This window comes from Bubalus kerabau, chromosome 2 (assembly GCF_029407905.1).
Source record: "Bubalus kerabau isolate K-KA32 ecotype Philippines breed swamp buffalo chromosome 2, PCC_UOA_SB_1v2, whole genome shotgun sequence".
Classification (NCBI taxonomy): domain Eukaryota; kingdom Metazoa; phylum Chordata; class Mammalia; order Artiodactyla; family Bovidae; genus Bubalus; species Bubalus kerabau.
Genome location: NC_073625.1, coordinates 53338406 through 53361241, shown reverse-complemented (window position 1 = coordinate 53361241; position 22836 = coordinate 53338406). Strand labels below are relative to the sequence as shown.

Below are 22836 nucleotides of genomic sequence, written 5' to 3'. Positions count from 1 at the left end.
TGGGAAGATTGACTTAGAATATCAGGAAAAGAGGTAAACTCTTAGAAAATTTGGGTTAGAAAAATGTTATGTAACAAAAGAAACAATTCAGGGGTTTTTGGTAGACTCAGAGCTGTGCAACCATCATCACAATTTTAGAATATTTTCATCACCCCAAAAACGAACCTGATGCACTGAGTAGTCAGTCCCCATTCCTCTTCCTCCTGCCAGCCACTGGCAACCACTCATCTACTTTCTGACTCTGTGTGTTTGCCTATTCTGGATATTTCAGAGAAATGGAATCATGCATTTCTCATTCAGAGACATGGTATGTGGTCTTTTGTGACGGGCTTCTCTCACTTAGTGTAATATTTTCCAAGTTCATCTGTGTTGTGGCATGTGTCAGTGCAGGCAGACGCAGGAGGTATTGCAGGTTTGGTTCTAGACCATGGGCAATAAAGTGAATATCACACCAGAGAGTCACACAAATTCTTTGGTTTCCCAGTGAATATGAAAGAACCCGCCTGCAATGCAGGAGACCTGGGTTAGACCCCTGGGCTGGGAAGATCCCCTGGAAGAGGGAAAGGCTACCTACTCCAGTGATCTTGCCTGGAGAATTCCATGGACTGTATAGTACATGGGGTCTCAAAGAGTCGGACTAGGCTGAGCAACTTTCACTTTCGCTTCACTTTCATGTTTATACTATTAATTAAGTATACTATGTAATCTATTAAATGTGTAGCAGCATTATGTCTAAAACAGTACATGCGTGCATGCTAAGTTGCTTCAGTCGTGTCTGACTCTTTGTGACCCTATGGACTGTAGCCTGCCAGTCTCCTTTGTCTGTGGGATTCTCCAGGCAAGAATACTGGAGTGGGTTGCCTTTCCCTTCTCCAGGGGATCTTCCTGACCCAGATACTGAACTCGCATCTCTTGCAGCTTCTGAACTGCAGGTGGATTCTTTACTGCTGAGCCACCAGGGAAGCCCAAAAAAGTACATATCTTAATATAAAAACATTTTATTGCTAATAAATGCTAACCTTCATAAAATAGTGGTCTTTTTACATAATAGCATCGAAGATCATGGATCACAGGTTACCATTACAAATACAGTAATAATGAAAAAGCTTGAAATATTTTGAGAATTTCCAAAATGTAATACAGAGACACAAAATGAGCAAATGTTAAAAAAAAAAAAAAGAAAAGCAAAATACAGTATCTGGGAAGCACAATAAATCAAAGTGCAATAAAATGAGATAAAACTGTGCTTCATTTCTTTTTATTGTCAAATAATGTTCCACTGTATGGTATTACCACGTTTATTTATCCATTTGTCAGTTGATGGACCTTTGGATTCTTTGCACTTTTGGCTATTACGAATAATGCTGCTACAAACATTCATGTAGAAGTGTTTGTGGGGATGTATCTTTTCAGTTCACTTTTACTAGGAGTAGAATTGCTGGGTCCTGTGATAGTCTCATGTGTAACCTTCTGAAGTAAAAGTCACTTAGTCGTGTCCGACTCTTTGCGGTCCCATGAATTGCAGCACGCCAGGCCTCCCTGTCCATCACCAACTCCCAGAGTTCACTCAGACTCACGTCCATCAAGTCAGTGATGCCATCCAGCCATCTCATCCTCTGTCGTCCCCTTCTCCTCCTGCCCCCAATCCCTCCCAGCATCAGAGTGTTTTCCAATGAGGCAACTCTTTGCATGAGGTGGCCAAAGTACTGGAGTTTCAGCTTTAGCATCATTCCTTCCAAAGAAATCCCAGGGCTGATCTCCTTCAGAATGGACTGGTTGGATCTCCTTGCAGTCCAAGGGACTCTCAAGAGTCTTCTCCAACACCACAGTTCAAAAGCATCAATTCTTCGGCGCTCAGCCTTCTTCACAGTCCAACTCTCACATCCATACATGACCACAGGAAAAACCATAGCCTTGACTAGATGGACCTTTGTTGGCAAAGTAATGTCTCTGCTTTTCAATATGCTATCTAGGTTGGACATAACTTTCCTTCCAAAGAGTAAGTGTCTTTTAATTTCATGGCTGCAGTATACAGTCTGTGGAATTTTCCAGGCCAGAATACTGGAGTGGGTAGCCTTTCCCTTCCCCAGGGGATCTTCCCAACTCAGAGGTCGAATCCAGGTCTCCGGTGTTGCAGGAGGATTCTTTACCAGCTGAGCCACAGGGAAGCCCCATAACCTTCTGAGGGGCTGCCAGACTGTTTCTGAAATGGCTGCACCATTTTATATTCCCATTAGAAATGTATGAATGATCCAATTTCTCCACATTTTGCCAACACTTATTATGTCTTTTTGGTTATAGTCATGCTGGTGGCTGTAAAATGATGTTTCTTTGTGGTTTTGAGTTACACTTCTCTGATAGCTAAAAATGTTGAACATCTTTTCATGTGCTTTGTGACATTTCTATGACGTCTTGGAGAAATGTCTATTTGGATCCTTTGCCCATTTTTAAATTGAGTTGTATTTTTATTATTGAATTGAAGGAAAAAAGATGTACAATTTTAATGGCAAAACATTAGAAAAGGGTTTTCATAGGGCGAATACCACAATTAACATCTCATTTGTGGTTCTTGTCTTTTTTTTTTTTTCTGCTGCTCTGCATGGCATGTGGGATCTTAGTTCCCCAACCAGGGATCAAACCCACATCCCTTGCATTGGAAGTGCAGTGTCTTAACTGCTGGATCACCAAGGAAGTCCCTTCACGTCTTTTTAAAGTATTTAAAATGATGCTTGAGGGAGCAATATCTCATTGAGGGGAATATATCGGGATGGAGGAAAATGGAGTGTAAGCAATATGTAAAGTCAGTTTAGAAACAGCCCTATTTTGATTTGTTTTTAGTTATGGTATTTAATTTGTTTTGAAATTTCCAGCAGCAAGAGGTTTTTCTGTCTCACCAGAAACATTTATTTCTTTGGGACATTCCTGTGTTACATTTTGGAACTCAGAGGTTTTTAACCTGTGTTCTGGGGAAACTCTCAAAAGACTGGGGACAAAGAGGGTGAGGGGCAGGGAAGGGCCAGATGGTGGAAGTTCAGTTTTATGTTTTACTTGCTTGACTTCAGGGAAGTTTTCTTTCCACAGTACCACAGTTAGCAAACACTGAAAACCAAACCTCGCTTTTTTTCATTCCCAGCATATTTTCCTGAAATGTTTACACAGCCCTCAGAAAGTAGGTTTTCAGGGTTATAAAGAAACAGTGAATGAGGCTATTTCTCCACAAGTGTTTGCAAGGTATGTTGTAATGAGAGAATGAAATTCGACCCTCTTTCCTAAGATCTCTAATATAGATAAGATGGTTTTTGGTAAGTTGTAGGATTTGCGTTCGTTTTCCAACAGGGGAGATACGCTTCCTGAGGCTAACTAAGCAATCGAGAATGGAGGACAGGGCTTGGTTTGCAATAGGATTTCAACAAATATGTGTTGAGTGAATGAGTGGAAGTGCCAAAGAAGTGTCTTGACTTTTCACTTTGCTCCAAGAGGCGGAGATGTGGTCAAGGGGATTCTTTCATTTTAGGACTGAGCTTTATGTGAAATCCCAGTATCCCAGATTTCATCCGACTACGAGGTTACACTTTCCACTGGTGCCCCAGTCATAAAGATTTGGGCCTTTAAAGAATCCTCCTACAAATGCAGGAGATGCAGGAGATGTGGGATCAATCCCTGGGTCAGGAAGACACCCTTGGAGAAGGAAATGGCAACCCACTCCAGTACTCTTGCCTGGGAAATCCATGGACAGAGGCACCTGGCAGGCTACAGTCCATGGGATTGAAAAGAATCCAACTGGACTTAGATACTAAACAGCAAAGTGCACATATCTTTCAAGAATCACTACCAGTGCAGTCTAAATCTTTATTTAAACTAAATCTCCCCATGATAGAGATAGCATTGTATTACTTTATTATCTAAAATTAATACTTTAGCTCCTAGGGGCTAACCTGCCAGGATTTTCTTTTCCAAATAAAAATGTTTAGTCAGCTTTGAAAGTTCAAAGAGCCATAGTAGTGGTCTTCACAGAAGCAGAGAAATATTTGTCCTAATGATGAATCTATTTCTAACCTCCTACAAGATAAAGAATATCCTTCATTTTGGAATTACTTTGCAGAAAGTCTTCAAGTTTTTTCTACCAACTCACTAGGATTTCCCCTTTTCCTATTTGTTTTAGCAAATAAAACCTTTGCCAGGCATGCAGCTTAGGATGGAGACAATAGATGATCTCTGGTGCAGCCAAGGTTATGACCTTTTCACTGTTGAGGTACCTCATGTGGAAAACTATGTTACAGGTTCTTGACATCAGAAATAAGATTCCTGTAATAATGATCTTCTGCACCTTTATCAAACTCTTTTGAAGGGAATAATAGAAATGATAAATAAGAAATCAAAGCAAGACCCTATCTAGTCAATTATACATATTGACTTGTTCTTCAGATCATCTATTTATGATTATCTTTGTAGCTTGATGTGCCAGGATTTAATTATGACTTGCTAATGGATGAACATCAATTTGTCTATATAAATGGGAGGCCTGGGTTCGATCCCTGGATTGGGAAGATCCCCTGGCAGAAGGCATGGCAACCCACTTCAGTATTCTTACCAGCAGAATCCCCATGGACAGAGGAACCTGGTGGGCTACAGTCTGTGGGGTCACAAAGAGTCAGACATGACTGAGTGACTAAGCATAGCGCAGCACAATGGATGAGCATCAACTTGTCTATATAACTAGGTCTTGGACAGGAGGCAACAGATGTTTTGACAGTATTCATTAAATAGATTTATAACTGCTTATCAAATACATGAAACTAATTTAGAAACCTATCAATCAAGTCTTCTTGATTCCAGTAAGGAATAAATTATTATTGACTTTCTCCAACGCAAGAAGATTGGATTAGACAATCATGACCATTCCTTTTAGTTGTAAAATCTTGATTTTGTGATTTATTTTCCCTACCAGTTAAAACTGGTAATAAATGTCCTCAGGAGTTTTAAACAAGATCAGATATGGAACCTGGACAGTAGCCACTGTTTGTGTGACACAGTTAATTTGAAGAGATGAAAAGAACAGGAATAGATGATCTGATGGGTGAGGGATTTGAAGGCATGTCTCTTTTTACTTACATAAGTTTTACTGATCAATTTCTTTAAGAAATTTCTTCAGGACTTCCCTGGTGGCTCAGACGGTAAAGCGTCTGCCTACAATGCAGGAGACCCGGGTTCAATCCCTGGGTTGGGAAGATCTCCTGGAGAAGGAAATGGCAACCCACTCCAGTATTCTTGCCTGGAAAATCCCATGGACGGGGGAGCCTGGTAGGCTACAGTCCATGGGGTTGCAAAGAGTCGGACGTGACTGAGCTACTTCACTTCACTTTCTTTAAGATAGTTACATAAGAAACTGTATGTGCATGCTCAGTTGCTTCAGTTGTGTTTGACTCTGTGACCCTATGGACTGTAGCCCTCCAGGCTCCTCTGTTCATGTCCAAAAATACTGGAGTGGGTTGCCATGCCCTCCTTTAGGGTATCTTCCCAACCCAGGGATCAAACCCACATCTCCTGCATTGCAGGTGGATTCTTTACTGCTGAGCCAATGGGAAGCCCATAAGAAACTTAACTAACATTTAAGTATTAACATTTATTGCTTAAGTTAAGTTTAGAGGCAAGAACCTCAAACATTTAATCGGAAGAATAGGTTCGATGCACATCTGTTTCTTAATAGGTGTGTGACTTTTCCCAATTAGATTAAGTACTTTGAGTTTCTATTTATCTTAAAACATGTGTTGACCCTGAGGCACCTTATTCTCCAATTATATTTAATCAACAAATATTTTCTTGCAGACTTTATATTTTTTTTCCCCTCTTTGGCCTCACTGAATCTGATCAGGGATCAAATCCACGCCTCCTGCAGTGGAAGTGTGAAGTTCTAATCACTGGATCGCTGGGGAATTCCCCATATTCTTTTTTCAAACCATTTTTAAAAACCATTTTAAACCATTTAAGTACAGTTAATTTACAATGTTAGGTTAGTTTCAGGTGTACAGCAAAATTATTCAGTTATGTATATATACACATATAAATTCTTTTTCAAGTTCTTTTCCATTATAGGTTATTATAAGATTTGAGTATGGTTCCCTGTGCTCTACAGTAGGTCCTTGGTATTTATCTATTTTATATATGGTAGTGTGTATATGTTAATCCCAAACTTCTAATTTGTCTTTGGGAGCCTTTGTGTTCTAAACACCATGGAAGATTCAAAGATCAATTAGAGCCCAAAGGAACTTTGTGTGTATGCGTATCAGTGTTCAGGTTATCTTCCCTTTGTCCCTGTTGGGGTGTTTCTTTCCAATGCCTGATTTTGCTCAGTGGTCACCAAATTGGGTACACAAGGTAGTCCATTGAATGCAGGAAGAAAATACTAGAACATCTGTTCTTATTTGCTTTTTTGCCCTTTTTCTAAGGCAACTTTATTTTGACAGTTTCAGATTTATAGAAAAGTTGCAAAAATGATATAAAGAACCCCCATATTTCCTTTATTGCATTTACTAGTTATTAAAGGAGAAGGCAATGGCACCCCACTTCTGTACTCTTGCCTGGAAAATCCCATGGACGGAGGAGCCTGGTGGGCTGCAGTCCATGGGGTTGCTAGGAGTCAGACACGACTGAGCGACTTCACTTTGACTTTTCACTTTCATGCGTTGGAGAAGGAAATGGCAACTCACTCCAGTGTTCTTGCCTGGAGAATCCCAGGGACAGGGAGCCTGGTGAGCTGCCATCTATGGGTTCGCACAGAGTCAGACATGACTGACGTGACTTAGCAGCAGTTATTAAAAATTTCCCCAGTTGTGCTTTATTCTCCCTCTCCCAAAAGCTGCACACTGCTGGGGTTCTTTCTCTGTTAGAGAGGTAGGATATATATCTATCTATATCACATGTGTATATACAGATAAATAGTGAAAAGTGAAAGTGAAGTCGATCAGTCGTGTCCGACTCTTTGCGACCCCATGGACTGTAGTCCACCAGGCTCCTCCATCCGTGGAATTTTCTAGGCAAGAGTATTGGAGTGGGTTGCCATTTCCTTCTCCAGGGGATCTTCCTGACCTGGGGATCAAACCTGGGCCTCCCGCAGTGCGAGCAGACGCTTTACCATCTGAACCACCAAGGAATCCCATATATATACAGATATATATGTGTATGTCAATATCAGTATCTGTATCTCTATTATGCTCCTTTGTCCTAAATACTTCAGTGATGTTTTCTAAGGACAAGGACATCCTGTCACTTGAACCTCAGTACCATAATTAAAATTAAGAAATTTAGCATTGACACAGTACTGTTATCTAATTCATAGCCTGTATTTAAATTGCATCCCCTAGTGGCTCAACTGTAAAGAACCCATCTGCAAATGCAGGAGACACGGGTTTGATTCTTGAGTCTGGAAGATCCCCTGGAGAAGGAAATGGCTACCCATTCTGGTATTTTTGCCTGGGAAATCCCATGGACAGAGAAGACTGGCGGGCTACAGTCCTTGGGTCACAAAAAGTTGGACATGACTTAGCAACTAAACAACAGTAACAACAAATTGCATCACTTTCCCTATAATGTCCTTCATAGCTTTTTTTTTTCCCAATCCAGAATTGCATACTGATTTCTCTGTAGTTTTTTTACATGTGAAAGAGTTGTTTTTAACATTTTGAAGAGTACAGGCTAGCTATTTTTTTTAGCATTTCCCTCAATTTGAGGTTGTCTGGTATTTGCATTTTTTGGAAGGAATACCCAGGTGGTGCTAGTGGTAAAGAATCTGCTTGCTAATGCAGGAGATGAGATGTGGGTTCAGTCCCTGGGTGGGGAAGATCCCCTGGAGGAGCATGATAACCCACTCCAGTATTCTTGCTTGGAGAATCCCATGGACAGAGGAGCATGCACGGCTGCAGTCCATAGAGTCACAAAGAGTCAGCCACGGCTGAAGCAACTTAGCACAGCATGCACACACCACAGAAAAGATGTAGGGTCTTTTGTGATGTATGCAACATCTACTGATCTCCTTACTAGAAATGTCAAGTTTGATCACTTGGTTCAAGTGATGTTCCAGGGCTCTGCACTTTTTCCTACAGAGGAGGAAGACATGTGACATACCCTTATATGGAGGTAAAGGAGAATTCAGTTAAATCTAGTTTAGGATTAACCGACACATATAAGGGGAGTGGACCTGTTTTGGGTTGTCATGTTTATTAATGGATTCCTAGGTGGCGCTAGTGGTAAAGAATCCGCCTGCCAATGCCGGAGATGCAAGAGATTCGGGCTCAGTCTCTGGATTGGGAAGATCCCCTGCAATAGGAAATGGCAACCCACTCCAGGATTCTTACCTAGGAAATCCCATGGAGGGAGGAGCCTGGCAGGCTACAGTCCATGGGATCGTGTGCCCCCCACCCCCAATTTATTAAATCTAAACATGGACTGCTGCTGCTGCTGCTAATTCACTTCAGTCGTGTCCGACTCTGTGCGATGCCATAGATGGAAGCCCACCAGGCTCTCCCGTCCCTGGGATTCTCCAGGCAAGAACACTGGAGTGGGTTGCCATTTCCTTCTCCAATGCATCAAAGTGAAAAGTGAAAGTGAAGTCGCTCAGCCGTGTCCGACTCTTAGCGACCCCATGGACTGCAGCCTACCAGGCTCCACTGCCCATGGGATTTTCCAGGCAAGAGTACTGGAGTGGGGTGCCATTGCCTTCTCCCCCTTATTATGTGTATTTATATCAATGAATTACTTACAAATATTTATTGAAAACTGATTTTGTTCAAGGCGTTATCACCACAGGCTCCCTCCAATAACCTTAGCCTGCCTCCTGAATTCTCAAGTCAGACTTCCACCAAATGTGGATACATCATTTTGTAGTTAAAGTGACAAGATATACATAAGGACTAGAGAAAGACATGGAAAATAAATCCTGCAGGAAGCAATTGGAATTTCTTAGTTCAAAGAAACTTAGTCAAGGTTTGTTAAACTCAGAAAACAAAAGAAGTAATATCTGAACTTGGAGGACAAAACTTGTTAATAGATAAAGGACAAACTATAGTCCCCCTACCCTTAAGACAGTAGCATCTTAAGTTGTAAACAAATTTTTCTGCTTTTTTTCTCCAAAATAGTGGTAACATTTACAGTTAGTTGAACTCTTTAAAGGATCACCTTTCTGACTGTTGATGGACTTATTGAGCTTTTCGAAAGTGTATTTTAAGTATTTGGGATATACCTAATAGAGGTGCTGGGATAAAATAAAGGGAGCTAACATCTGTGAACCTGGAAAAATGACCGTAAGTCACTGGAGAAGCAGAGATGGGTCCGATTTAGCAGAGCGGAATGACATATTCGGCTTCCGGTATGCTGTTGCTGTGTAATTTAATTTGTTTCATTACGTTTTGTGCTTCTGCCTCACCTGCCCCGTGCATCTTCAGAAAGGAGCTCATTGCCAAGCTGGATCAGGCAGAAAAGGAGAAGCTGGATGCCGCTCAGCTGGCTCGGGAATTCGAGGCACTGACGGAGGAGAATTGGACACTGAAGCTGGCCCAGTCCCAGTGTGTAGAACAACTGGAGAAACTGAGAATACAGTATCAGAAGAGACAGGGCTCGTCCTAACTCGACATGATTCAATGTGAGCATAAGAGGTTGGTGACTGCTGTGCACTGGCCAAAAGATTTTTTATTTTAAAGGGATAGCGAGTAAAATCTGTTGCTTCTCCTTATTACACACACGGTCAAGGTCTACACTAATGAATTGCATGCTTGCCAGTCTAGTTGGACAGAAGGGCTATTTTCTTTTAAATAAGATAATGAAAGCAAACCTTTACCAGATGTTTTTAGAGATCATAATTCGTTTCAAAACATTTTTTTCCCTTATTTAGCAAGGTATGATCATACTGTATATATCTGGGTAGAAAATGATAGAGAACATTGACTGTTTCTACTAAGAATCACGAGCAGAATTCAGCCGTGAAACAGACTAGTAAGATGCTCACTGTAGTTTCACATCGGAGTATTTTTAAATTTCATGTCTTTAATATTTCAACTGTGCTCCAATGTGAACTGTCAGAAACTTCACTGCATATATTTATGTTCATCAGTTAGGTTTAATCCCTCAATGATTGATTGCACTAAGAATACATTGTTGCATATCATAAAAGCTTTCTCATGAAAATATTAGCAGCAAGCATGTTTGTGTGAGCGCACATTCACAGTGCTAACTTGCTGTTGTAATAAAAAACTGATAAAGGTGCATTTTCTTCATGCCACGTTACCTCCTGGTAAACATTTCTGCCTTTGCTTGTGTGTGTTCTGGGGGAAACAGACATTACTTTGGTGAGTTCCCATGTAAACATCAGTAAAATTCTATGCCTCTGTTTTGGGTTTAAGGAGATGTTTTGGGTCAATGATGACTAATAAGAATACATGAGTAAATTCAGGATTAATATGATCTTCCCTTGTTCTATCACAATGTTTCCCCAAATTGATCTCTTTCTTTTATGTCCATTTCTATTCTTGTAACTTCTTTTTCATTAAACATGGATCAAAATTCTCCAGTCTGTATTTTGTTCCTTTTTTTTAACCTTAATTTATGCTAAAAGTTGGCATAAGCTAACCCTAGTCAGAATTTGCTCTTAGTTGTATTTGCAAGTGCCAAAAAAGCACTGACGTCTCTTTTCTTGGTAAGATTGTGGTTTCTCATATAAATAATTTAGAGCTCTATCCTGGAATGATGCATTAATGTCTTAAAGTATTTGCTCAGAAAACATAAAACAGAATAACTGATTAAAGCACTAAGATGGCCTGGGGTAGACCAGTTGTTATTAACTGGGGTTGATGCCCTCAAGGGACATTTGGCAAATTCTGGTTGTTGTCATGACTAGAAGGGGGAGTGCTACTTGCATGTAGAGAGGAGAGGCCAGGGATGCTGCTGCGCATCCCACCATGCGCAGGACAGCATCACAACAATGAGGAATTGTTTGGCCCAGGTTTCCTTTATGGCTCAACTGGTAAAGAAGCCACCTGCAATGTGGGAGACCTGGGTATGATCCCTGGGTTGGGAAGATCCCCTGGAGAAGGGAAAGGCTGCCCACTCCAGTATTCTGGCCTGGAGAATTCCATGGACTGTATTCCATGGAGTCACAAAGAGTCAGACATGACTGAGCGACTTTCACTTGCACTTGTGCTTCCCTCATAGCTCAGTTGGTAAAGAATCTGCCTGCAATGCAGGAAACTCCGGTTCAATTCCTGGGTTAGGAAGATCTCCTGGAGAAGGGATAGGCTACCCACTCCAGTATTCTTGGGCTTCCCTTGTGGCTCAGCTGGTAAAGAAGCCACCTGCAATGTGGGAGTCCTGGGTTCAATGCCTGGGTTGGGAAGATCCCCTGGAGAAGGGAAAGGCTGCCCGCTCCAGTATTCTGGCCTGGAGAATTCCATGGACTGTATAGTCCATGGGGTTGCAAAGAGTCAGACACGACTGAGCGACTTTCACTTTCAATGTGCCAATAGTGCTCAGGTTGATGTACCTTAGACTAATGACTGGACGGTCGGGCAAATGCCAAGGGGAAACATGATGTAGGGCCATGGGTTTCTTGTCCTGTGCTGTGCTTTCATAAGGTCCTTAGCATCCTCAGCCTCAGCCTTCTCATTTGTAAGTGAAGCTTTTTGACAGATCTCAAATTTGAAATGTTATGCGAGCCTATTCACCCTTAGGCTGCTTTGTAGAGTGCAGAGTGCTCAGCTTGGGGCTCTGTGATGACCTAGGTGGGTGGGATGGGGAGAGAGTGGGAGGGAGGTCCAAGAAGGAGGGGATGTATGTATACATATGGCTGATCTGCTTCATTGTACAGCAGAAACCCACATTGTAAGGGAGCTATACCCCAATTAAAACAACAGCAAAAATAAAATGCCAAAGATAGCAAAAGCAAAACAACAGCAACAAAACAAACATTTAACCAAAGGTGAAAGTCCCTATTATCCTGTTAGAATCTTCTTTTTTCAGTAACCTCAAGACATAAATACTAATATAGAGGAGGATTTGTTCACTATATTTATATGTTTCTAAGGTTAATGGAATGGATCAATGATAAGTTACTGATCTTTATATACAAGGATTAGTTTTTGTTCACTGCCCACCTGAAGAAGGTTACACATATTTACAGAATTCAAGCAGTCATGGCACCTTATAGAAAACTGCAAGGGGGAGCAGGGAAATAAAGTTCCAAAATCTCTCCACTCTACTAGAATGAAAATAATCTTACAAGGTCAAAATACTTGAACACACTTGTTATTATGTTAAGGAGATACTAAGTAAATAATTTTCATATCTCTGCATATCTAAATAGTTTTCATGTCAGTCTCAGCCTGAAATTTTACTATATTCCCAAAAGATATCTATTCATGACTCAAAAGCCAGCATCTCTCTAGGTTTGCGTGTATGTGTTTTAATATTTTTTAAATTAAGTATAGTTGATTTTTAACAGTGTCATGTTAGTTTCAGGTATACAACACAGTGAGTCGTTATAGGAGTGTGAGTTTTAAGTAGATTTTATTTAAAAATATGGAAACAAGATTTCTCTGGTGGTCCAGTGGTTAAGAATCCGCCTGCCAGTGCAGGGGACACAGGTCTGATCCCTGGTCCAGGAAGATTCCACATGCCCCAGGGCAACCTGGCCGGTGCGTTGTGACTCCCGAGCCTGCGTGAGTCCTAGAGCCTGGGAGCTGCCACTACCGAGCCCACACGCTCTGGACCCTGTGCTCGGCAGTAAGAGAAGCCGCCTCAATGAGAAGCCCACGTACCACAACCGAGGAGTAGCCCCTGCTCACCACAACTAGAGAAAGCCCACATGCAGCAATGAAGACCCAGCACAACCGTAAATAGAAACAGATAAAATTAAGGAAAAAATATGCAAGCATCATCTACTTCTGTAGCGTTGCCAGGGAAATCTAAAGGCAAAATTTCTCATTGTCATTTTCGTTCTTTCATTCATTTGACAATTCCCGCCCCCCCAATCTTATTTACATTGCTTCTCGTCTATATAACACAGAATCATTTAAGAATTTTCTCTCTTCAAATATATTTGCAATGTTCTTGTGATTAGCAGTAATGAAAAGTTTATAGAGCATTAAAAATGAGCACAGCGGTTCTGTTAGTATTAAAATGAAGGTACTTGAATGCAAGAAAAATGTAACCCACATTATACTCTGTAATTGCTCTGCTAAAGAATTTGCTGTTTGTGAGCCGTTCAGTTTATGTAGACATGAGAAGAATGTGGTTACAGGTGACTGAAAGTCCAATCTCTAGTCACTGGTGTTGGTGTCTCGGTCACTCTGGTGCCTGAGCTGGCATGTATTATTAACTTGGTACAAACAAGGAACTAAGTGGGATCTGAAATTCAGTTCCACAGAAATTTACTATTTACCAAGTGCAAGGCAGAGTAGCCACAATAGGAACCCCAAAGTGAATGACTCAATGCCAGCCTTCCACCCTTTGAGGAGCGGCGGTCTTCCCAGAGGGTATATCGAGGGCGTTAGTGAGAAATGAAATTGGGAAGTTCCACTGGGCCCTGTTAGTGGGAGGGTTTCAACAAAACAAACACTTTCAAAAGGGAGTGAATGATCAGGGCTGGACTTGAAGATAATGAATAGGGTTGCGGGGCACAGACTGCGTGGAACTAGAGACACAGGGAATTGTTAGGAGGTCAGTAGGAAGGGTGTGTGGCGGCAACAGCAGGGATGCAGCACAGACTAGGAGCGTTGGGACAGACATGGTGAGAAGGGGAATCCAGGTGCCTTGGGAGGGAAGGCGTGTGTCGCTGAAGGTGAAGAGAAGTGACATTTGATGAGCCCCTTCCATGCAGACTTCCATGCAGAACCATCCAGGTTCATCACATTGGCTGTATTATTTCTCAGAACAGCCTGAGAGGCAGCCATAATTATCCCCATTCTCCAAAGCCAGAAATAAGGACCCAGAATTTGTACCGTGTTCAGTGTTCACCAGGGCTGGGATTCAAATGAAAACTGACTTCTTCCCTCCCTCTCGCCACTCGTTCCTTCACTTCTTCCCTTCCCTTTTCCTTCCTTCTTTGTTTCTTTTTCTCTCCCTTTCTTTCCTCCTTTCCTTCTCTCTTTAATTGAATCCTTGTACTTTGCCAGGCATTCTGAAAAGTGCCAGAGATACACAGTGAACTACAGAAATGTGGGTCCAGTGCTCAAGGAACCCTTAGTCTAGTAAAAGAGGTAACCATTTACTTAAATACCTACTGATGCATGCATGTGCCCTAAGTCACTTCAGTTGCATCCGACTCTTTGTAACCCCATGGACTGTAGCACCCACGAGGCTCCTCTATCCATTCCATGGGATTCTCCAGGAAAGAATGCTGGAGTGGCCTGCCAAGCCAGGGATTGAATCTGCATCTCCTGCATTGGCAGGTGGGTTCTTTACCTCTACTGCCACCTAGGAAGCCCCCAAAATACTTACCCTGGGTAGTCTTAAATCTATCCCAAAATTCCCTCATTAGGTAGAACCTAACTGTCCTCCCCCTGAACGTGGACAGCAAGGAGATCCAACCAGTCCATCCTAAAGGATATCAGTCCTGGGTGTTCATTGGAAGGACTGATGCTGAAGCTGAAACTCCAGTACTTTGGGCACCTGATGCGAAGAACTGACTCATTTGAAAAGACCATGATGCTGGGAAAAATTGAAGGCAGGAGAAGAGGACAACAGAGAATGAGATGGTTGGATGGCATCACCGACACAATGGACATGAGTTTGAGTAAGCCCCGGGAGTTGGTGATGGACAGGGGAGTCTGGCATGCTGCAGTCCATGGGGTCACAAAGAGTCGGACCTGACTGAGCAACTGAACTGAGTGTGGGATGGACTTAATGACTTGTTTCTAACAAAGAGAATAAAGCAGAAGTGGCAGTATGTGTCCTCTACGCAAGGTCATGAAGAAACACGGCTTCCTTCTCATCTGCTCTGTCTTGATCGGGAGCACTAGGCAAGCCGGCTGCCTGGTTCTGAAGAGACTTGGGAAGCTCGTGGCAAGGCACACGTGATAAAAAGCAGGCCACACGGAAGCAGGTCCTCCAGTTCCCGGCGAGACTGCAAATAGCGGCAGCCTGGCTGACCTCTTGCCTGCAGCCTCATGAAAGACTCTGAACCAGAATCAGCCACCAAGCTGCTCCTGTTTCTTGAATCTCAGGATCTTGGAGATGATAATGTTGTTTTAAGCCATGGGGTCTTAGGGTGATATGTTATGCAGCAATGGATAAAAAATACAGCAAATAAATGAGGTAAGTGCCAACCAGAAAAAAAATATATAGTCTATGAGTTCATATGGGCTTTGCAGATGGTGGTAAAGAACCTGCCTGCCAAAGCAGGAGACATGAGACATGGGTTCTATCCCAGGGATGGGAAGATTCCCCTGGAGGAAGACATGGCAACCCACTCCAGTATTGTTGCCTGGAGAATCCCATGGACAGAGGAGATTGACAGGCTACAGTTCCATGGGGTCACAGAAGAGTTGGCCGTGACTGAAACTCCAGTACTTTGGCCACCTCATGCGAAGACTTGACTCATTGGAAAAGACTCTGATGCTGGGAGGGATTGGGGGCAGGAGGAGAAAGGGACGACAGAGGATGAGATGGCTGGATGGCATCACTGACTCGATGGACGTGTGTCTGAGTGAACTCCAGGAGTTGGTGATGGACAGGGAGGCCTGGCATGCTGCGATTCATGGGGCCGCAAAGAGTCGGACATGACTGAGTGACTGAACTGAACTGAAGCAACTTAGAAGGCACATACACATGAGTTCATGTAAGAAAAATAATCTAATCGAGATAGGAGTCTGGGATGCTTTCCTTAAGCTGGGACTACTGAGCTAAGATCTGGTGGATGAGTAAGAGCTGGAGAGGCAAAGAAAGCAGGAGGGGGAAGGAGTCCAGATGGAGTGAAACACGTGCAAAGGCCCTCTGGCATGTTCAAAGACTTGCATGGAGGCCTGTGTAGCTGAGCATGGGGAAGTATACAGAGTCTGGGATGAGATGATGTTGCAGAATAAGGCGGGACCTTGATGTTCACATTAAGAATTTTGGCTGAAATCCTAAAAACAGTAGGAAACAATGAAGACTTTAAAGCACAGGGGTGACATGTTAACACATTATCTTCTAGAGAAACATGTTTTACGAGTTTCTTTGTTAAGTTACTTCATTTTAAGTTGCTTAGAGTGCTATACTTTAAAGAGTCATTTTTGCTATACAGATTTAGCTTGCTAAACAGATGATAGGATTATTCGTATAGGGTTACCTCTAACTTGAGGTCATTTCAGAGAACATTTTTCTCCTTCTTGAGTAAGTTAACCCTTAATGGTATCACGTGGCCTGGCTTAGAATAGGAGACAGTCTACCTCCGCTGTCATCACTAACAAATATAATTGAATGACACTCAAAATCCTGCTTTTCACCAAGATTTCTGTGATCTACCTGTTCTTTTTGGGGGGCGGGCGCTTACTTCATATTTCAACACTTTCACTCATAATTCAAAGTTGCCAAACTCAGAGCTAATAAACAAATATAAGTTGGGAGTATGTTAGTTGCTCAGTCGTGTCCAACTCTTTGTGACCCCATGGACAGTAGCCCACCAGGATCCTCTGTCCATGGAATTCTCCAGGCAAGAATACTGGAGTGGGTTGCCATTTCCTTCTCCAGGGCATCTTCCGACGCGGGGATCAAACATGGGTCTCCCACATTACAAGAAGATTCTTCACATCTTCAGTTTAAGTTCAGTCGCTCAGTCGTGTCCGACTCTTTGCAACCCCATGAATCGCAGCACGCCAGGCCTGCCTGTCCATCACCAACTCCTGGAGTTCACTCAGACTCACGTCCATCGACTCAGTGATGCCATCCAGCCATCTCATCCTCTGTCGTCCCCTTCTCCTCCTGCCCCCAATCCCTCCCAGCATCAGGGTCTTTTCCAATGAGTCAACTCTTCGCATGAGGTGGCCAAAGTACTGGAGTTTCAGCTTTAGCATCATCATTCCTTCCAAAGAAATCCCAGGGCTGATCTCCTTCAGAATGGACTGGTTGGATCTCCTTGCAGTCCAAGGGACTCTCAAGAGTCTTCTCCAACACCACAGTTCAAAAGCATCAATTCTTCGGCACTCAGCTTTCTTCACAGTCCAACTCTCACATCCATACATGACTACAGGGAAAACCACAGCCTTGACTAGACGGACCTTTGTTGGCAAAGTAATGTCTCTGCTTTTGAATATGCTATCTAGGTTGGTCATAACTTTTCTTCCAAGGAGTAAGTGTCTTTTAATTTCATGGCTGCAGTCACCATCTGCAGTGATTTTGGAGCCCCAAAAAATAAAGTCTGACACTGTTTCCACTGTTTCCCCATTTTTTCCCATGAAGTGATGGGACCAGATGCTATGATCTTAGTTTTCTGAATGTTGAGTTTTAAGCCAACTTTTCCACTCTCCACTTTTACTTTCATCAAGAGGCTTTTTAGTTCCTCTTCACTTTCTGCCATAAGGGTGGTGACATCTGCATATCTGAGGTGATTGATATTTCTCCTGGCAATCTTGATTCCAGCTTGTGCTTCTTCCAGCCCAGCGTTTCTCATGATGTACTCTGCATAGAGTTAAATAAGCAGGGTGACAATATACAGCCTTGACGTACTCCTTTTCCTATTTGGAACCAGTCTGTTGTTCCATGTCCAGTTCTAACTGTTACTTCCTGACCTGTATACAAATTTCTCAAGAGGCAGGTCAGGTGGTCTGGTATTCCCGTCTCTTTCAGAATTTTCCACAGTTTATTGTGATCCACACAGTCAAAGGCTTTGGCATAGTCAATAAAGCAGAAATAGATGTTTTTCTGGAACTCTCTTGCTTTTTCCATGATCCAGCTGATGTTGGCAATTTGGTCTCTGGTTCCTCTGCCTTTTCTAAAACCAGCTTGAACATGTGGAAGTTCACGGTTCACATATTGCTGAAGCCTGGCTTGGAGAATTTTGAGCATTACTTTACTAGAGTGTGAGATGAGTGCAATTGTGCGGTAGTTTGAGCCTTCTTTGGCATTGCCTTTCACTGTCTTAGCCGCCAGGAAATCTTAAGCAATAACAACTTTGGAGACAATTTTTTTCACCTGTCTGTTATTTTTACTTATTATTTTTTTAACTGAAGTATAATTTCTTTACGGTATTATGTTAGTTTCTGCTGTACAGCAAAGTGAATCAGCCATATATACACAGATATCCCCTCCCTCTTGTGTTTCCCACCTCTTCCCCCAATCCCACCCCTCTAGGTCATCACAGAGCACTGGGCTGAGCTCCTTGTGCTATGTAGCAGCTTCCCACTGGCTGTGTGTTTTACACATGGCAGTGTATATATGTCAACGCTACCCTCCCAGTTTATCCCACCTTCCCGCCACGTTATTTTTAAAGGATGATAATGATAAAAAGTGGATGTGTAGATCGAGTCACACATATGTGAAATGTCCGCAGGGCAGAGATGAAATCACCCACAAAACTGACAGCCTTAACCTTCAGCTTCTTTGAACATCCTTCCAGTTCTTACATTCTATGTTTCAGTTTACCAGGAATCTATTATTTCCCATGGTGGTGGTTTAGTTGCTAAGTCGTGTCTGACTCTTGTGATCCCATGGACTGTAGCCTGCCAGGCTCCTCTGTACATGGTATTCTCCAGGCAAGAATACTGGACTGGGTTGCCATTTCCTTCTCCAATTATTTCTCATGGTTAGAAGCAAATACTCCCTGAAAGAAAAGTGTCTTATATTCAAGAGAGTTTGAAGTTCTAGTGTCAAAATCATATCTACTTCCATTTGCTCCCTGAAACTTTGAGCATATTCCTGACGAGTCCTCATATTTGCATGTTTCTCAGAGTGCTCTGGGGCAGGTTGATAAAAGCAGCAGCTTTTGAGGTGATGGCCTGAGTCACACAAGCTGGAAAACAAAGTTTTCCCCTAAGAGTTTGTCTTTTGAAACCTTCTCATTCCTCTGGACTAAGAAGTTTAAGAGAAGAAATTCTGAACAGAAGGACTGAGCCAGTGTGAACAAAGGAGGAATCATGTTTCGTTTCATTAATTGTTTAAAATTTGTTTTTTAATTGGAGAACAATTGGTCCACAATGTTGTGTTGGTTTCTGCTGTTCAACAACGTGAATCAGTTATATGTATGCATACATTCCCTCCTCTTTGAGAGGAATATATGTATAGCTATACATATATAAACATATAGCTAATATATATATAGGTATATCTGTCGAGCTACGTGTATACATATATTTCCTCCTCCTCCCCCCTCCCCCCACTTCGCACCCCACCCCCTAGGTCATCACAGTGCACTGAGCTGAGCTCCCGGTGCTATAAAGCAGCTTCCCACTAGCTATCTATTTTACACAAGGTTGTGTATGCATGTCAATCCCAATCTCCCAATTTGTTCATTTTCTCCATTCCCTGCTGTTTCTATAAGTCCATCTTCTACGTCTCTGTCTCTACCCCTGCCCTGCAAATAGGTTCATTTTTCTAGAAGGAATCAAATTTTTCAACAGCCAAATGAGGAAGACTTTGCATCTGCCATCTGCTACACTGATCTATTTTATCTGTCTTTGGACATGTCTGGGCAGTGGCTGTTCTCACAAGGTTTGAACCTTGAAAAGCAAAAGATCGAGAAATAGTTGGAAGAGGTAAAATTATGTATGAAAACAGCTTCCCGCCCTGCCACCCCCAGCTTCTTAATTGCCTGCTCACTTCTCAAAAATGGAGTAAATGCTGAAGTGGCTGACTTTCCCCATCATTCCTGTAAATAAGGATATGACTCACAAACCCTGCAATCTCCAGAGTGCCATAGAGACTATGGTGATTTGGTTATTTAAAAATAGCTGAGAAAAAGAGCAAGAAATTGACCAAGGGTAAGTTGGGGCATTTTCATTTTTTCTTTTAATTTAAAAAATTTGAAAATTGAACTTGTTATTGTGCCCAGCACTAAGTATTCGTAGAACATTTGGCCTGTTGGCCAAATTTGGGGGTTTTATGATTTCTGGAAATGAATGCAGTGAACACAGCAAGCAGGTCTCAGACCCCAGGCAGGAAAAAACCCCAATACTTACCACGGGGTCATTGTAGTCTGTGTGCAAATTCTCCTTTTCTCTATAAAGTAGAGATGAGTGTTGATAGTTTGTATACACAGCCCCCCACCCCCAAACTGTTATACAATCATTGCAATATTATCAATACAGAAATGTAAGGTGCTAAAAGAATAATAGTGGTAGGGCTAGCAATAGCTTATATTAAGCCTACTGAGTAGCATTCATTGATGTGTAGCTTGCTGGCCCAGAAATTAAAAAGGAATCTCTTTATTGTTGGCTCAAAACCCCCCAAAGCAAGACTATCTGAAAATCTAGGTTTGAGTTTGAGATTGAAATTCAGGGAGGGCATCTCCATCTGCCTTAAATCTCAGTCTCCCTGGGTTTTGTAAGGAACACCCAAAAGAGGCCGCTAGAAGAGAACTTCATGGGTGGACTATTTTACAAACTTGGGGGCAGAGGTTTCCGATTTGACTCCTGTGTTCTTTCCTTGTCATATCATGAAAGTGAAATTGTTAGTTGCTCAGTCGTGTTTGACTCTGTGACCCCATGGACAGTAGCCCTCCAGTCTCCTCTGTCCAGGTGGGCTACAATTCCATGGGGAGCATACTAGATTCTGCAGGCAAGCATACTGGAGTGGGTTGCCATTCCCTTCTCCAGGGGATCTTCCCGACCCAGGGACTGACCCCGGGTCTCCTACATGGTAGGCAGATTCTTTACTGTCTAAGCCACCAGGGAAGCCCATATCATAAAGCCCCATTAAATGTCTGCAAATACGAACCAGGAGGACCAGAAGCTCCTCCTCCCTAGAGATGGAGCAGGAGTAGGGTTGCCAGACAAAATACAAGATGTCCAGGTAAGCTGGATTTCAGAAATCAGATAAACAATAAATAGATTTTTAATATAAGTGTGTCCCAAGCATCACTGAGCCCACCAGGCTCCTCAGTCCATGGAATGGGATTCTCCAGGCAAGAATACTAGAGTGGTTCTAGTATTCCCTTCTCCAGGGAAGCATTACCTGGGACATACTTACACAGAAAATTCTTTTTTGCAGTTCATCTCAAGCTCAATTTTTAATTGGGAATCCTGTATTTTTATTGGATAATACTAGTACTCTTGCCTGGAAAATCCCATGGATGGAGGAGCCTCGTAGGCTGCAGTCCATGGGGTTGCGAAGAGTTGGACATGACTGAGTGACTTCACTTTCACTTTTCACTTTCATGCATTGGAGAAGGAAATGGCAACTCATTCCGGTGTTCTTGCCTGGATAATCCCAGGGATGGGGAAGTCTATGGGGTCACACAGAGTCGGACACAACTGAAGCGACTTAGCAGCAGCAGCAATCCTAATTAGGGGGAAAGGTGGTGAAGACCGTGCAAATGTAGCCATGTAATCTGCTGTCCCCTGCCCCTTGCCCCCAACCTTGTCCTTCACTGCAGCGTGTTTAGTGCAAGGAAAGTACCCTCTAAGTAGAAAGTGGTATAGAACTTCTGAAAGCATGCTCTTGCAACACTAGTGTTGGAAATGTCAAGTATTTATAAAAAACAGAACCAGAAAAAAAAACAAATCAAAACTTTGATTCATAGTCATACATGTTTGAGAAACACTGGGCTAAATTAAAGAGTTTTTGCAGCTTTAGGATTTCTCCTAGCATTTAATACTAACATACATTGTGGCACCAATAATAGTATTTTCTCACTTTATTTAAAAACCATCACAGCAGGGACTTCCCTGTTGGCCCAGTGGCTAAGACTGCACTCCCAATACAGAGGGCCTGGGTTCAATCCTTGGTCACGGAAGTAGATCCCACATGCTACAGATAAGAATTTACATGCCCCAACTAACCTGGTGCAACCTAATAAATAAATGTTTATAAGCAATCACAGTGAACAGATAACAGCTCAATATCCTTTGGTTCCACAGTGACCATGAGTTTCCATTGAAATGCAGTTTAGATTTGGTTGTTGTAGTTGAGTCTCTAAGTTGTGTCTGACTCTTTGTGGTCCCATGGACTATAGCCTGCCAGGCTCCTCTGTCCATGGGATTTTCCAGGCAAGAATGCTGGACTGGGTTGCCATTTCCTCCTCCAGAGGATCTTCCTGAAACAGGGATAAACCCGGGTCTTCTGTGTCTCCTGCATTGCAGATGGATTGTTTACCTGCTGTGCCATCAGGGAAGCCAAATAAACTCTTTAGGGCCTGAAATTTTTATGCCATTATTTAGGGATGTCCCTTGTTTTCACAGTCTATGATAGTGGCCGCTAGAGGAGGAAGGGACAAGAAGGGGTGCAGTCTAGGAGAGAGTTGATTATCCTGGGAGCCAACACAAGATGCTTCCAGGGACATTCCTGAGATGGTTCATTTTATGTGTCAACCTGACTGGGCCACAGAGTGCCCAGATATTTTGTCAAACATTATTCTGGACAAGTCTGTGAGAGTGCTTTTGCATAAGATTTGCATTTAAATAGGAAGACTGAATAAAGCAGATTGCCCTCCCTAATGTGAGTGGGCCCCTCTCAATCAGTTGAAGGCCTGAATGGAGCAAAAAGTCTGACTTTTCTGTGAAAACTCCTCCTGCCTGGCTGCACTGAGCTGGGACATCAGTTTTTCCTGCTTTTAGAGGAGAAGAGAAATGTTGGCTCTTTCTGAGTGTCAAGCCTGCTGACTTTCAGATAGGAACTACACCCCTAGCTTTCCTGAGTCTTCAGCTTGCACATGACAGATCTTGG

At 42.6% G+C, this 22836-nt stretch overlaps 1 protein-coding gene and 1 non-coding gene across 6 annotated transcripts in view; both read left to right on the top strand.

The window, feature by feature from the left end:
• The window catches only part of MAP3K7CL (MAP3K7 C-terminal like), a 91315-nt gene extending 80764 nt beyond the window's left edge, over positions 1-10551 (top strand). For all 5 annotated transcript variants that reach the window (XM_055567728.1, XM_055567732.1, XM_055567731.1 and 2 more), the window contains one exon: positions 9438-10551. In XM_055567728.1, the coding sequence (XP_055423703.1) occupies positions 9438-9618 (181 nt within the window). In that variant the 3' untranslated portion in view covers positions 9619-10551. The remainder of the gene's footprint in view (positions 1-9437) is intronic.
• Positions 5157-5228, top strand: TRNAC-ACA (transfer RNA cysteine (anticodon ACA)). Its single transcript has one exon. It is a non-coding gene; the product is annotated as a tRNA-Cys (tRNA).
• Positions 10552-22836: the final 12285 nt, after the last annotated feature.